The sequence below is a fragment of the Durio zibethinus genome, chromosome 2, assembly GCF_047325235.1.
Source record: "Durio zibethinus cultivar Kanyao isolate XHJ-2024 chromosome 2, ASM4732523v1, whole genome shotgun sequence".
In the NCBI taxonomy this organism is placed as follows: domain Eukaryota; kingdom Viridiplantae; phylum Streptophyta; class Magnoliopsida; order Malvales; family Malvaceae; genus Durio; species Durio zibethinus.
In genome coordinates, this window is record NC_143163.1 from 340899 (window position 1) to 356736 (window position 15838).

General features: G+C 36.0%; 3 protein-coding genes across 4 annotated transcripts; 2 read left to right on the plus strand and 1 right to left on the minus strand.

Annotated features, from left to right (window-relative positions):
• Window positions 1-2212: 2212 nt before the first annotated feature.
• LOC111308524 (UDP-N-acetylglucosamine diphosphorylase 2-like) lies at window positions 2213-8598 on the plus strand. Of its 2 annotated transcripts, XM_022906885.2 has the most exons (15): window positions 2213-2829; window positions 3157-3211; window positions 3289-3440; window positions 4015-4054; window positions 4607-4699; window positions 4780-4886; window positions 4980-5054; window positions 5561-5600; window positions 5714-5796; window positions 5889-5966; window positions 6547-6690; window positions 7246-7313; window positions 7840-7954; window positions 8068-8224; window positions 8384-8598. In XM_022906885.2, exons 1-15 carry the CDS (start codon window positions 2644-2646, stop codon window positions 8479-8481), a joined length of 1491 nt encoding a protein of 496 aa, XP_022762620.1. In that variant the 5' UTR covers window positions 2213-2643; the 3' UTR covers window positions 8482-8598. The 2 variants fall into 2 exon arrangements, with proteins under 2 accessions (XP_022762620.1, XP_089599775.1); XM_089743649.1 differs by lacking the exon at window positions 4607-4699 and having other exon boundaries at window positions 2539-2829; window positions 4747-4886.
• A 574-nt stretch (window positions 8599-9172) lies between these two features.
• Window positions 9173-10298, plus strand: LOC111308525 (large ribosomal subunit protein bL12m-like). Its single transcript, XM_022906887.2, has one exon. It carries the CDS (start codon window positions 9234-9236, stop codon window positions 10032-10034), a length of 801 nt encoding a protein of 266 aa, XP_022762622.2. The 5' UTR covers window positions 9173-9233; the 3' UTR covers window positions 10035-10298.
• Window positions 10299-10934: 636 nt separating this feature from the next.
• On the minus strand, window positions 10935-15782 carry LOC111308523 (uncharacterized). The gene is made up of 11 exons (XM_022906884.2): window positions 15406-15782; window positions 15212-15287; window positions 14804-14900; window positions 14300-14402; window positions 14055-14188; window positions 13497-13674; window positions 13088-13242; window positions 12396-12605; window positions 11876-12223; window positions 11557-11683; window positions 10935-11320 (listed from the first exon to the last, which is right to left on the minus strand). The coding sequence occupies exons 1-11, from the start codon at window positions 15662-15664 to the stop codon at window positions 11169-11171; spliced, it is 1839 nt and encodes a 612-aa protein (XP_022762619.1). The 5' UTR covers window positions 15665-15782; the 3' UTR covers window positions 10935-11168.
• Window positions 15783-15838: the final 56 nt, after the last annotated feature.

Below are 15838 nucleotides of genomic sequence, written 5' to 3' on the forward strand. Positions count from 1 at the left end.
TATTGATGTTATTATGCTAACAACAATTTGGCCAAGGAGAGAGACAAAGAGCATTTCTTGCATTGTAATGACATAAAATAACACCAACACCACCAAGGCAACTCGTTTCATTAAGATAAAGAGAGAGAGAGAGAGAGAGAGAGAGAGAGAGAGTGAAAGAGAGGTAACGTGGAATGATGGTAATGGCGGGAAGACAGCCCACCAATCTGCGTATAATGGTACTATACCCTGCACTGAACTGCATCTGTACATCATCCCTTCCCTTTTAACAAAGTTATCTGAGCACTCCATTTACTCTTTCAATTTTTTTACCCCCTTTCTTCTTTTCTCCTCATATTTGTCCCTTTGCTATGCTATTCCTTTCCCACCCCCATTTTTCGTTTCTTAAACTATATTTCCCTACGCTATACCAATTAATTCACCCCTTACCTTACCTTCTTTTTTTTTTTTTCTTGCTTTCAAGTTTTCTAGTATTCGTATTACTAATCAGATTTTGAGTGTTGCTACTATGCATATGGATAGTTTAATAAATATGGCTTATGAGCCATATTGGTTTGTCTCTTTCTGCTTTAGTTTAATTAGGTTTGCACAACACACACAATCACTGTACCCTTTACCTCGGTTCTAAGCATGTCATATGATCAAAATGTCCTTTTTTTCTATATACATCTCATTTGGTTGGTATCTGTCCCTCCTTTCTTTTTGTTTTTTGGCCTAGTATATATAATATATAATCTTGTTCTGCCATTTCTACGATTTTTATATTCATCGAATTCCTAAAAAAAACTCACTTTTTATTTATTGAATGACTCAAAACACCAAATTGTAGTCATGTTCTCAATTAATTTTGGGACCTGTGTCCTCCCAATTTTAATTTTATTTTTAAGTATTAATATTTTCTAATCATCGAAAATTAATTATTATCTTCCCTGTGAGATAGCGTTATATAAAATGTACATATATATATATATATATACACGTATATTGATCGCCAAAGTTTCAGCCAAGAAACAATGCTATTGCTAGTATACATTAACATTGCTAGTATGCTTTATTAATTACTCCACTGATGATTTGCCTAATTAATTAGGGTACAGTCCCTTTAATTAGTCTACACTTGAAGAAATATCTTTCCTTTCTCAGTTTCATTGCAAAGCAAAAGACTTTTTTTCAGTCAATTGAATAAGGAATATATAGTAATAATAATAATATTATTATTATTATTATTTATTATTATTATTATTATTATTGAGATTTGAGAGAAGCCATCTGCAAGTAATTCCTACCACAGGGTTTTCCATCGTGATGTTGTATCATGATACCAAGTACTAACCAATTGTTGTTTCTTGGCCCAACATGCTCTCAACTCTCACTTAAGTCAGTGGTAATTGAAAGCCTAGCTCGTGACGGACTGACGTGGGTTCTTATTAGATGGGTGAATAATTGTGCAGAATCCATGTTAATTTTCTGGATGACCATTGGGCTTGGGCTCCTATGATGTTCAGATTGCCTTCTCCAATGCAGGTTAGCTGACTGAAGCAAGCTGCTTCAAGGATCAAGAGACTGCATACCACGCATGGAAGCTAGCTCCTATTTCTCCTCTCTACTAGTTACTCCGATATATAAACATCATTACATGGGGGGAATGGCAGCAGAGACATTGCATTCATTTGTATGAAATTATTGGTCTACTACCATCGGAATTTAAAGTTTATTAATTAATTGGCTCACCCACCCTTTTAAGATGTTGGGAATCTTATGATATACGTATTATTACTGATTTTTTTTTTAATTCATAAAAACCTTTTAATTAAAATTAAGAGAAAAAAGAGGAAGAATAGAAATTTACAAGTAATGAGGAATTAGGGCTTACTTTTGAATTAAAGATAAAATAAACTTGCATGGATTTGGTTCTTATTAAAGGCCATGCACCATGGCTGACGGTTTCTCTTTGATTATAATCGTTTCTTAATTTGTAACAAAATGGAAAATGATCATATTCCAACAGCTATTATATACTAATGTTGAAATCAAATGAGAAAAATAATCCAACAAAATGGAAAATGCTAAAATGAACAACTGGATTGCCCTCATATCGCATAATGCTTGCTTTGACTCTGACCATGAGAATGAGTCATCCATGTGAAAATAATGCTAAATTTGATTTGAACATATATCTTATTTATATATATGTCGGTGGTTCCAGTGGCATAAGCGTAGAGCAATAAAAGAATAATCCTACAAAAGGAAGGAGAAGGTGGCAAAACCAAAGATTAGTCAACAATTAAGAAATGGCAAATTCCATGCCTTTTGCCTAAACTTTCTATCTACCAACCTTAAAAGTTAGCAGTTGACACCCACCACCATTTTTGCCACTCTATAGAAACCAACCAAAGTGTGGCATAACGTTAAATTCTTTTTAACAGTAGAGGCCGCAACTTGGGATAGTTTAACAGTTTGTTATGCCGTAATTGGGAATGGAAGGAGAGGGCATTGAAGTCATTTCATACATGTCCACACACACCCGAAGTTGGTTCCCTCTTGTGTCTTAAACTCTCTGCAGCTAGAGCCTCTAAGCAAAGCCCCAAAGATACACGAAAGAAAAACACATAGATCTTGCAAAACGTACCGCCAAAGAGACAAATGAGGGAACCGACGATGGTGGTGGGGATACACAACAACGCTGCAGCTGGACCGCTGCCTCCACCGACGTCACCCCCGCCGCAAGCATTACTCGAGAGGCTCAAGGATTATGGCCAGGAAGACGCTTTCGCCCTTTGGGACGAGCTTTCCCCTGACGAACGCCACCTCCTCGTCAAGGACATCGAGGTCATTTCTTCTACATCTTTAACTTCACCTATTATTATTATTATTATTATTATTATTATTATTATTATTATTATTCTAAAGGGCATGCTAAGTTTCAACTGCAACGTCTTTCTTCGATTCCAACTATTCAATTTCGCTTCTAAATCTTGTAACTTTTGACTGATATTTCTTCAATTCCAAGCAAGTTCGACTCAAAAGTATTCCGCTTCGGTCGTTTGAATCATGAAGCCAACGATAATAAGATTGTCTTCTCCTAGAAAAACTTGAATAGAGCTAAGTAAAATTTGCTTCTTAATTAATAGTTGAACTTTGGTTTGCATACTTCAGAGTTTGGATCTGTCCAGAATAGATCGGATCATTCGCTGTTCTCTTCGATCTCAAGGTGCCTATATCTATATATAGAAATCCTTGGATTGCATTCTCTATTTGGGTTATTTTTTAAATATGATTTTCTTTTAGGACTGCCGGTGGCAGCAATAGAGCCAGTTCCTGAGAGTTGCGTGTCATCGGTAGAGGAGAGAACGATGGAGGAGAGGGAAAGATGGTGGAAGATGGGATTGAAGGCTATATCAGAAGGAAAATTGGCTGTTTTGCTTCTATCTGGTGGCCAGGTATATTATCTATCTCCATTTCTTTTATCTTTTATAATGTAGATTTATTGCATACAATACTTAGTGCGGGACTTCATTTTGCTTCCTGTTGATCGATATTTTATGTCTCACCTAGAAAAATTTAATAAATAAATGATGCTGTTATGACGGCTTCTTGGATGAGGAGTATTCTATCTCCGTCCATAATTTTGGAATGACGTTGCTTTTGAGTGGTTCCCACATTAGACATTTTTGTAACCAATGGGTTCACTTATTAATGTAAAAAGCAGAGCCCATGATGTCGTAAGTGGATAATCACTATTTACTAAAGGTTGGTATGATGCTGCTTTATTGGATGTCTAGTAATGATAATTAGTGACAAAGATATGTTAACTTAGAAAGTGGTGCTTCAATCTGTTTCTGCAAATAATTATTGTTTTTAAAAAGAAGCTTTACAGGATTATATACTTTTTCATTACTGAAAAACGGATCTAAATCTGCTTTATGGATAATAGACTCTGTTTAGTAACCCTTTTTTATTTCCCATTTTTCTGATTCTTTTGTCTTATCTCTTTCTGATTGAAATTTGCTGCAGGGCACTAGGCTTGGAAGTTCGGATCCCAAGGGATGTTTCAGTGAGTACTTTTTAATCATTGCTGACATGATTTTGAAAATCTTATGATGTATTCAAGTTTCTCTGGATGATGCTTGTCACGTAATTTTGTGGTGTTGAACAGGAAATGTTCAGGGAATGTCGTTTATGGAAATCAAAACAGTTGACCTATCTTTAATGCTTTCTTTATTTTCACTCCTCTTGGTTGCCAAACTCTCTGAATTCTGAAATTATTATTTAATTCTGACCATATAACAAATTTGAATAAAATTGAGGATGATAAGGTTCTGGAAGAGAGTTAAGTGTAATGGTTAAATCTAAAATATCCTGGCTATGTATTGATAAGCAGAAAGATCTAGAAAATAAAAGCATGTTTATAAATATAAAATTGAGGAGAGAAAAAGTAACGAACCTGTTGCATAATTAATGATGTTAGAAACTTTTCTTAAATATTTGAATAGCTTTAATTGTTTTGTTTAGAAAAGCCTGTATATGGCTTTAGTTGTTTGTTTAGAAAAGACTGCATGTTATTACCTGAAATTTATTGTTTATATTTTTTATATTTTGATTTTAGACATTGGACTTCCTTCTGGGAAGTCACTTTTTCAACTGCAAGCTGAGCGGATTTTTTGTGTTCAAAGACTAGCTGCACAAGCTATGAATGGGGGTAAAATTCCTATTTATCTACTCTCTATGTTTCTATTCTGTTTGTAGGTTATACTGATGATTTGATATCTGTAACTTCAGCTGGTTCGGTGACAATACACTGGTACATAATGACTAGTCCATTTACGGATGATGCAACACGCAAATTCTTTGAAAGTCATAAATACTTTGGTCTTGAAGCAGATCAAGTAAGATGGTTTCTGATTCTCTCATTTCCATATGGCTTATCTTTTATTTACTTATTTTAATTTTGCTGACTTTGAGATGTGGACATGGTGCAGGTAACTTTTTTCCAGCAAGGCACCATACCTTGTATCTCAAAGGATGGTCGATATATCATGGAGACACCATTCAAGGTATGGTTTCTTTTGTCAATGAGCAGAATTTAGAGTGAAATATTCTTTTGGTTGAGTAAAATAAAAGTTCAAGTTATAATTTTGGACATATAGTTATTTTCATCCTAAAAGTTTCAGAGCATCTTTACGAGGTGATCAAAGTCCCTAAACAGTTCTACTTACCATATAACTGATTTGCATCAGATGTTAACAAGTACTATCATAACATTGGAACTTCGCTTTACTGTTGAGAATTCTTGTAAAGGAATGCTGATTGCTGAAAGGATAGAAGTAAAATTACTGTCTATAAGTTTTCGAAGGAAAAAATTATTTCTGATTCTGTTGTGTAATTTGATGGCTGTATTCCTGCTACACTATTCTCCTAGAAGTATCTCTTTAATTGCAATAATAATACTTAAAAGTTTTTCATTTGTCTAAAAATAATATTCTTTGATTTCACAATTTGCTTCTTGTTCTAAGTACTTTTTCAAATGTGGTGGTCACATGAGTACCTTTTTTTAAGCCAGGTAGCTAAGTCTCCAGATGGGAATGGAGGAGTATATTCAGGTATTTTGAAAGTAATGCACAAAAAATGTGGCGATTGCTGTTCAACTAACTACTAGAGTGATGGTTTCTTCTATTTTATGAATTTTTAATTGGATTCCTAATTTATTGTTCAGCTCTGAAATCCACAAGATTGTTAGAGGATATGGCCATGCGAGGGATTAAATTTGTGGATTGCTATGGTGTTGACAATGCATTGGTGAGTTTGTCTGTCTTACTTTATTTTGTTTGGTTAAAATTTTCCATGATATTTCTTATTTAAAGAGACAGTGATTAGGGTCTCAAGTGCAGGTTCGTGTAGCTGATCCAACTTTCTTGGGATATTTCATTGATAAAGGTGTAGCTGCTGCCGCCAAAGTTGTCCAAAAGGTAGTTAATGTTCTCAATGTTCATGTATATCTGAGAATTTCACTTGCCTCCATTGCTCAACTCTTTTGAGTATATTATCTATATTTGAGAAAAGTATTAAGCTGGATTGCAATTTGCGACAGTTCAAAACATTTGTTCTATCTCTCGTTTTCTAAACTACCAGTTAAATACTTGAGTTCTGATACTTCTTTGAGCTTTCTTTGGATATTGCAAATAAAGATGAGGGAAAAAGGTAAGAAAACAGAAAATTCCATTTATTGAGTGCTGCTTTGTCTTTTTGAACATGTAGAAATGGTCATGTCATCAATTTGTTTATTCTTTAGTAGCATATGTTACATTTACCTGTTGTGCTATATTTAACTCACCCCTCATGTTAATTAATGTGCTAACATGCTAATTCTTCCATGAATTACACAGCACCTTGTTTACTCTACTTGAAGAATGCCAATTCCATGATGGCATGTCAATACTTGATTTTTATGGTCTTGTTGTGTAAACTTGTGGAATTTGATAATATTATAACCTTTAATCTTTTTAAGGTTATATAATGTCTTAATTTCTTCTAGTAATTTGGTTACAGGCCTATCCCCAGGAAAAGGTTGGTGTTTTTGTAAGGCGAGGTAAAGGTGGACCACTTACTGTGGTTGAATACAGTGAATTAGATCAATCACTGGCTTCTGCGATTAACCAGCAAACTGGACGTCTTCGTTTTTGCTGGAGTAATGTATAGTATTTGTCACCTGTTTTGATGAAATATTGCTTGCTTTTGACAAAATCTAGTGCTTTTGGATTCAAGTATGCTGTATTTATGCTTTTTTAGGCTTTGTTATGTGAGATTGTATGCGTGTTAGGTTGTAGGCTTATGTGAGACTTGAAGCTGGTAGCCATAAGAGAAAATAATTGTTGAAGCCATTTCAAGAAACAAATATTTTGAGGGTTATGGAAATTGGTTGCTGCTCGTGAATTCATATAACTTGGCTGTGCGCTTACTCTCAGACTTGAATGACTTTGTTTATTGCTTATTTCCTTTTATTTAGATGTAGATTATATAGAAAATTGAAAATCATTGCTAAAGAGATAAATGCTCCCGAATATTCAAAATTTGAAAACAATTATGTTCTTTGATGGCTTTTAATTATCTATGGCAACCACAGGCTTCAATTTGGATTTGTCATGTTTTCAAATAAGTGTGACATTGAAATACCTAAAATATTTGTCAATAAATATGACACTAAATATGTGATTATATACCTTATGCTAATGACTTTATGCTTTTCAGGTGTGCTTACACATGTTTACTTTGGATTTCCTAAACCAAGTGGCAAATGGCCTTGAGAAAGACTGCATGTTAGTGACGTCATTCCTTCCCTTCAGGATACATATTTTGATCTGATATACCTTGAGCATTACTTTGTCAATTAGTGTTGTTGTTACTGAGATAATCATAATCTGTTAGTAAAATGCAAATCCATGTCTGCATGATTGATGCATTTCCTCTCTTTCTTTGATCTGACAACAAATGTGATCAATGACTGCTTTCTGTTTCCTTCGTACTAGCTTTTCAAGTTGACAGCAATTATTTTGATCACAGAAATCTGCTGAAATGATAGTTTCCATTGAGAAAGAAAAGAGGCTGAGCTCATAGGGTCCTTTAGGATTTTTTTGTGTGTTTGGGGGGTGGGTGGGTGGGTGGGTGGGTCATGGATGTATTAAGTAATACAATTTAATTGAGCAATCTTTTGTCTTTTAAGAGTTTCTGACATCGATTTTATATTTCTTGGTACCTCTGTACATCGAATTTGTCATTGCTTGTAGTTTCTTCCCACTTAACCCTCAAAAAGGATGTTAATATGTATATTTGTCTTGACTGCAGTTACCATCTGGCGGAGAAAAAAATTCCTTCTATTCATGGTTATACAATGGGTTTGAAACTAGAGCAGTTCATATTTGATGCATTTCCATATGCTCCTTCAACTGCTCTGTTTGAGGTAATCTCTTGTCATCCCTTTCCTGTTCCAACTGTTGTTTTTGTTTGCTGTATATGGCAAGTGCAACAAGGGATTAACTACTCATCGAATTGTTCATGGTTCCGAATATGCAGGTATTACGAGAGGAAGAGTTTGCACCAGTGAAAAATGCCAATGGTTCAAATTATGACACTCCAGACAGCGCGAGGCTGCTTGTTCTGAGACTGCATACTCGTTGGATAGTCGCTGCAGGTGGCTTCTTAACACATTCAGTGCCATTATATGCAACTGGTAATTTCATGGTTGACTTTGCATATTCTCTTATTTATATCAAGCTCAATTAAAGCATTAATTTTCTTGGTTGTTTATGGGTCTCTTAGTGTTTCATGGTGTGACATATGCCAAATCATATTTTTCTTAATCCTTTTAACATGTTGATCATGAACGCAGGTGTGGAGGTATCACCGCTTTGTTCTTATGGCGGAGAAAACCTAGAGTCCGTATCCCGTGGAAGGACATTTCATGCACCTTGTGAAATTTCATTCTAGTTTTTGCACGTTCCATTGTATGGCATGGATGGATGTATTTATATGGATAGTGAGTCAAAATGCTAATGTACGAACTAAAGACTTTGCAATATTTCAGGCTTTTCATATTTATCATTATTGGGTAGTGGTGCCTTGTGGTATTTGAAGTGTTTGGTGCATTAACTCATTTGTGTGTTTATCATTTATCAATTTAGAATCCTCTTCAGAACTCACCATTGAACGGCTTAACCCGAGTTCTGTTACTCTTTTCTACAAAATTTGCAAGGAAATCCCGACAGCATCGGTTTCGGAAGGACCCACCTGAGGAATCATCAGCTTCAGTTGAGAGTTGTGAGTTGAAATCACAAAGTCATCTAATGTAAGAAAGAAAAAACGTTTCTTGGGATAATGAATTTAGGGGGATATTTTAAGAACCTTATCTTCTCCACTTTGACCTTTCCCTTGTCCATTTCTATCTCTCCTCTCCTCCACCAACTGTCTCTTTTTGCTACTCTTTCCGTTTATTACTTCCCGTGAACAACAAAGTACGAAGGCATAAAAAAACTAACACAGGCTCATGGGCTGATGGGCTCCGCTAAACCTAATAGTCAGTGGGTTGGCTGCTTGGGTTTTATCGAACCTCTTCTTTGGAGGGCTTAGAGTTAATTATTTATGTTACCCTTCTAAAAAGTAAAAGACTAAAAGGAGAAACAGAAGCCCACTAAGCTTTTGGCTGGAAATACCCAATATCTCAATTGGGTTTTATTTGATTCATGGTTGGCTTATCTAGCTCAGCCCAATCAAAGGTAAAAGCAAGAAAAAATGCAACCAAAACCCTTTCTCTCTCTAGGGTTTTATTCCTTGAATCCTGCATCATTTCATTTGCGACTCATTGGATCCTGTCGAAAGAAATGAGCTTGTTTTTAAGATTAAGGTATCCTTTGCATAATGGGTGTTTTGGCAGAAAACCCTTTGAATCTCATATTATAACTCTCAATGCTTTCAGCTCAAACAGATTATCTCGAAATTTTAGTCAGCCCGCAAAGCAAGAACAAGAAGATGAGGAAGAAGTTGATATTGATCAAAGGAGACTCCCAGCCGACTATGATCCTTCTAATTTCGATCCCACTGAACACCGTAGCCCTCCAACGGAGCGTGTTTGGAGACTCGTTGATGAAATCTCTGGCCTTACTTTGTCTGAAATTTCCGAGTTAGGCTCTATTATAATGAAGAAACGTGGAATGACCAAGCCGCCCACTGTGGGAGTCATGAAGGGTGGTGCTGCTGTTGGCTTGGCTGGAATGGCAACGAAAGCGACAGGTGGTGGGGCGGCGGCTAAGGAAGAGAAAAAACCAGATAAGACTGTTTTTGAATTGAAGTTGGAATCATATGAAGCTGCCTCAAAGATTAAAATAATAAAGGAGGTTAGGAGTTTTACTGATTTGGGTCTCAAGGAAGCTAAGGACTTAGTTGAGAAAACACCCTCTGTCTTGAAAAAGGGTGTCTCAAAGGAAGAAGGTGAACAAATAATTGAGAAGATGAAAGCTCTTGGTGCTAAAGTTGTTTTGGAATGAACATTTGATGGAGAGCAAAGCAACAGGTACTTTTGGTTTTCACCTTGGGATTTTATCTAGGAATGTACTTGGTTTTTTTTTTTTTTTGAAGGAAACTTCTACAACAGCTTAAGTCTGAAGAACTCTGTTGATCTTTGAGCTTATCAAGTTGGAATCTTTCTTAACGATATGTGGAAACCAGTTCGTCCTTTTACAATGTTCATTACGTTATTTCTAGGAGAATAATTTATAATTTAAATGAGGATCCATTATGTTGCTTTATTCTTTTCAAGCTGCTAACTTAAATTCTAATAGTACAAGTTTTACCTTTCTGGTCAAAGCTTTTACTTACGCATCTTCTATCCGGTAAATTTCACTTCTAGTGTTAATCGTTGGCTGCAACTTCTGGTTCTGGGATGATGCAATGTAAACACTAGTTCTAGAGCATGCTTCCAAGTTGTGGAGATTTTGGGTTGGATTTATAAGGAAAAATGTTCCCATGATCCAGGGGGAAGAAGATGGTTTTCCCTTTTGGAAGAATTTAGAGGCTTTGTTAAAGGATCAATAGCTTGAGAATCAATTGGCACAACACAACTTACATTCTGAACCAGAAGAAACGATACACATTTAAATATTGCCTGCACACTTTATAATGCTCCCTTCTATGTTTTGCCCTGCATAATTTGATTCAATTGACACAAGGTCGCATTCTCTGTGTTTATTCATAGATGGTACTAATCTTCAGACGGTTGTGCTCAGATTATGAATTGAATTAAAATTTGTAGTATTTATTTTTTTGACTGAGAATTATTTGATTTGATGAATGGAAGAATTGGATCCAAGATTATGCAGTTGGCCACGTTTGCTTTTTCTAACTGCGGGGAGCCATTGAGGTCAAAGTGTCAGGGGCTCTGGACAATCTAAATTAAGCTCGCTTTTTTATTATTTTGGCAAACTAAAAACAGCAATATTGTCCGGTACAAACTGCGAGATCAACTTCAAAATTTTAAATATAAACACAACATTTCTTAGCTGTGAAGATAGTCATATAAATTGCATAACATTGCGTCATACTCATGCATCCTCCTGCAATTACAGTCTTCCCCATTGGAGCTCGGGTTGAACTCAAAAAGGCAAAAAGGAAAACTGCAATAATCAATGCCTAAAGTGCCTTACATTTGTGAAAAGCAATGAAACCCCATACTTGTTACAGCAGTCGACGGCATCCCCATCTCTAATGCTCCCACCAGGCTCAGCAACGACTCCAATACCACTTTGGCAAGCTTCTTCCACTGCATCTTTCCACGCTATTTATAAAAGAAACACATCACTGTCAGCAAACAGATTATAGAGGCCCTTTGCTAACTCTCGGTCTACATCCAGTTTAATAGAGATTGAGGAATTATTCCTCCATTACATGCCAGAACACATGCCATTTACTGCGAACATTCTCTGCTATTTACTTAAACTGGTATATAACTATATAAGTGAAATATGATCTTAACAACATTAAAGTGCAAAAACTTGTTAAGGTAGTAATTACCAAATGGGAAGAACGCATCACTAGCCAAAGCAGCTCCTTTGACCTCACCTCCTGCTTTCCTCAAAGCTATTCTCAAACTCTCCAGACGGTTTGGCTGCCCACTTCCCATACCCAACATTCGGTTGTCCTGACAAATGGTGTAGAGGGTCAGAAAATCTTACTTATGTTTTTCCTTTAAAGGCTGTTTTTTCCATACTTTTTTTAGAAGAGAGAGTGGGCATGTTTGTTATAAGAATCTGTACTAACAAGGTCATTTAAGCACCATTTTAACCCGAATTCAGGATATACAAGCAAAAACAGAAAAAAAAAAAATACAAACCTTTGCTATAACAATAGCATTGCTCTTGACATGCTTTACGCATAGCCATGCAAATTTTGCATCACGAAGCTCACTATCTTGTGGCTTCTTCTCAGATACTACATTAAACTGGATATCTTGGGGGGTCAAGTCATCTGAATCCTGGGCTAACCAACCACCACCAACTTGTCGAAGTGAGAGCTTTCCTTTCTCATTCTTCTTTGCCTCAAGGATCCTCAATGTCTTTGATTTTCCCCGGAGGATCTCAAGCCCCTTCTTTGTATACTTGGGAGCCACAACAATCTCATAAAACATCCGAGTTTCACCATCTGTTGGGCTTCGGAACTCTCGAATTTCCTTAGCAAGGGCCTAAAAGCCAAACAAAGTAAGCAATCAAATGGTCTAAAAGGGTTTATCAATCTATCTTGATGTTGAAGGTAGCATAAAGATAAGATGATTTGAACAATCCCACCCCCCAATATCTAAAGAAACAATGGCAGCAAAACTCCATATAAGGATTCCAAGAAGATTATTAGCTTACCTCATCTACTTCTATGTTGAAGGCTACAATTCCACCAAATGCACTCACTGGATCTGCTTTCACAGCCAGCCTGTAAGCCTCAAGGATATCATCACGAGAAGCTACCCCACAGGGATTTGTGTGCTTTACAACCACACATGTAGGGTTCCTAAACTCTGACACACAATTCCATGCTGCATCAGCATCTAAATAGTTATTATATGACATTTCCTGCACCAAGATTAAAAGAGTTAAGGATATTCCATTCATTAAAACTCACAAGTACACATAACAAAGGCTGAGACCAAAATTGAGAAAAAAAGAATAATAAAACTCCAATTTCATAAGGCTTTTATGTCTACAACCACAATGATAAAAAAAAAAAGCAATGAAACAAGAGGCCCTTCGAAATAGGGAACAATAAAAATTCTATCGTATTTGTATGATAGAAGCCAAATTTTTATCGTCACAATACAATAATTGGAAGGAAGAAGTATGGTGACTGACAAAGGTTCACATCCTTTAACTGAGTTTATCAACAGAGCAAAGCTGCGTAAAAACTAGTAACAGCAAATGCTTTCTTGGACAAGAAAAGGCAGAAAGAAAAAAACAGGTTGATGATTCAATAATTCATCTTTTCTTTAACTTATTCATAAGCATAACTAATTCTGGAGCATAAACAATAATAAGATCACATACTCAATCCATCTCACCTTCCCGTGGTGTTGAATAGCTGTTGCAATACCACCAGCATTGACCTCAGAGAGACTCTTGTCAACATAAAATGCAGCCTTCTGATGAGGGTTTTCACCATAACGAAGTGAACTTTTGAGGGATATTGGCACCGTCAAGCTGGGAGGGAATTTATCTACCAACATGTAAAGAATTCTGTCAATCTAAACTTGTAATAATTATAGGTAGCAATACAAATCCAATGAGTTTGTAGCTTTACTTTTGAAAAAGAAAAGTAAAATATTTTCTTTTAATTTTATAGTATATTTTGTTACGTCAGCCCTCAGCTTATTGCATAACAAGTCTGTCTCTTTCTCCCAAACATCTTCAAAAGACTAGAGATCATTTCCAATACAGTGACCAAATTTATGTTTTGTAGCTAACACATACCTCCAACAGTCTGTTTCCAGAGCCACTCAGAAACTGCAGAATCGTAAGAAGCAACATGCTCAAAAGCCTTCCAAGCAAGCTTTCTGCGGAACTGTTGGTCATCCTGACTTCCTTTAAGGAATTCAAGCAGTGCAGGATAGTCTTGTGAATCAACAACAACCAAGACATCCTTGTGATTCTGTTTGTACGAAGGTGTTATTTTGCAATACAAAATAATTAAAATAAAAAATGGCTTAAACTATTCCGCTTGTATGTTATGGAATGATTAATTCCTGTGCTTCTAGCACTGCACTTATGGATTAGAAATTATCTGGAAGATAATACCGATTTAAGACTATAAGCAACCCTAATTTTATAGCCCTTAAAATCAACAAGTTGTGTTGCCCTTCATTACCAATGTGGTTAATTACCTATTCAGTTTTTTTTTATCCACTTGGTCAAAAATAAGACAATTTATTGGAACATTAAACTAATAACATTGATTCAAGTTAATACAGACTTAGGGCCAAAAAATACACCAAATGACTACAACTTCACTACTAACTCATTAACAATTACCTTCGCAGCAGCTCTAATCATGGCAGGGCCACCAATATCAATATTCTCTATGCCCTCTTCAAAGTCAATTCCTCCGGTGGAAGTAACTTTATCATAAAAGGGATACAAATTCACAACCACCACATCAAATGTACCTGAACAGAAACTATTTTAGCTAAAAGACAAAAAATTGGAAAGCATGACAAAAAACTGGGGGGAAAAAGCCCTTAGGCATACAAGAATTTCACTGCAAGTTTAAAACTCACCAATTCCATGCTTGTTAAGAGCTTCCATGTGAAGTTTTCGGTCTCTTCTTGCAAGAATACCACCATGTATGTTGGGATGCAATGTTTTAACACGACCATCGAGCTGTAAAAGACACTACAGTTAATCTCAGAACTCAAACAGCTTCAAAGATGAAATTAATCGCTAATAGAAGGCATAATACTATACATAAAATAATTAGGAAAGCATGGTGATCAATTATTAACAGAGAAGATAATAAGTGGGCTTTGACAATTAATCTAGCTCAAGTCTTTTTCATCTCATTTTCCAATGGCATTAATTAGCAAAACATGTTAAAAACATGCTCAAGTTGCAGTAAAAGGTTCATAAATTATCATTGAGGATCTCAAAATCACTTCAGTTTGATTTTGATTCTGCCCTTAAATAGTCCTAGAAACTCTAACAAGGATATGAAATGCAAAAAAAAAAAAAAAAAGAGAGATATTTAAGAAGGACAGCAAAGCACAAAATAAGAACCAGGTTACCATTTCAGGGAAAAGAGTAAGCTGCTCCACTTTGGTAACAGAGACACCAGCATTTTCTAAGGCAGATGCAGTTCCTCCGGTTGAAACAATTGTGTACCTATAGTTTCCAAAGTTCAAACCAAATATGCTTGAAAACTGCTGCTTTACATTTTATACTGATAGTGATAACACAGACTCTAACAACTCCGAATAAAAAAGTTTTCTTGAACAGAATCGAATAAGCAACAGAAGCCGTAGTCAAGTCAGTTCGTCCACGTATCATGTTGATTGTATCAAAAAGTCACCTTCTCATTTCTTCTAGCACTCTTAAATAGTCAATATTAAAGGGTTTATTTATTTATTTTTGAAATACGCATTAAATTATGAACATATCCAAAAAGAAAAAAAAAAAGGGTGTTATTTATTTACCCTAATTCTTGAAGGCCATTGCCAAGAAAGGCCAGATCCTTTTTTTCTGACAAAGATATCAGTGCTTGCTTATTGGCTGACAAGGAGCAGAAAAACCAGCAAAAGCCATCTCTTTTTTTATATAAAAAAATGGGAAAAGAAAGGAACATTGTTAAAGAAGATTATAAAAGGGAAAACGAAGGTAAGAATATTACCAGAGGAAGAGGACTGAGGGTGATGTTTCGGAACAGCGAGGGTTTGCGAGTCAGCCATGGTTTTGGTTGAAAAACCGTTGCAGGAGCGTAGCGAGAGAAAATGGAAGCGACCGCAGATAATCGAGTGATAAGAAGGAGACGTGAAATTGTTCCTCTGAAAGGCGCGGAGTATGGGGTTGAGAGTGTGCGCCGCGTAGGCAGTGGTAGCGGTGGTGGCGGCAGTAGAAGGAGAAGCAGCAGCAGTAGCTACCCCCAACATATCTCTGTTTGTTTTGTCCCTTTTTTTTTTTTTGTATATGTCCCTCTCCAACGGACTCTCCAATATTTCAACTCTTCTTTTAAGTTCTATCGCATCTGTACTTCCCTGTTTAACTTGCTCTCCTTTTCTTTTTCCTAAACTGTTTCTTATATTTCATTTCGCACGTTGCCTTTA

What these genes read in the sequence shown, in the direction of transcription:
- LOC111308524 (XM_022906885.2), top strand. Translation starts at nt 2,644, where the DNA reads ATGAGGGAACCGACGATGGTGGTGGGGATACACAACAACGCTGCAGCT. An exon ending in TCATGGAGACACCATTCAAG is followed by an intron (nt 5,055 to 5,560) that starts GTATGGTTTCTT and finishes TTTTTAAGCCAG; the next exon opens with GTAGCTAAGTCTCCAGATGG. An exon ending in CTTCAACTGCTCTGTTTGAG is followed by an intron (nt 7,955 to 8,067) that starts GTAATCTCTTGT and finishes CCGAATATGCAG; the next exon opens with GTATTACGAGAGGAAGAGTT.
- LOC111308525 (XM_022906887.2), top strand. Translation starts at nt 9,234, where the DNA reads ATGGTTGGCTTATCTAGCTCAGCCCAATCAAAGGTAAAAGCAAGAAAA.
- LOC111308523 (XM_022906884.2), bottom strand. Translation starts at nt 15,664, where the DNA reads ATGTTGGGGGTAGCTACTGCTGCTGCTTCTCCTTCTACTGCCGCCACC. An exon ending in CCCTCAGTCCTCTTCCTCTG is followed by an intron (nt 15,288 to 15,405) that starts GTAATATTCTTA and finishes GCTCCTTGTCAG; the next exon opens with CCAATAAGCAAGCACTGATA. An exon ending in CTGGAAACAGACTGTTGGAG is followed by an intron (nt 13,243 to 13,496) that starts GTATGTGTTAGC and finishes ACATGTTGGTAG; the next exon opens with ATAAATTCCCTCCCAGCTTG.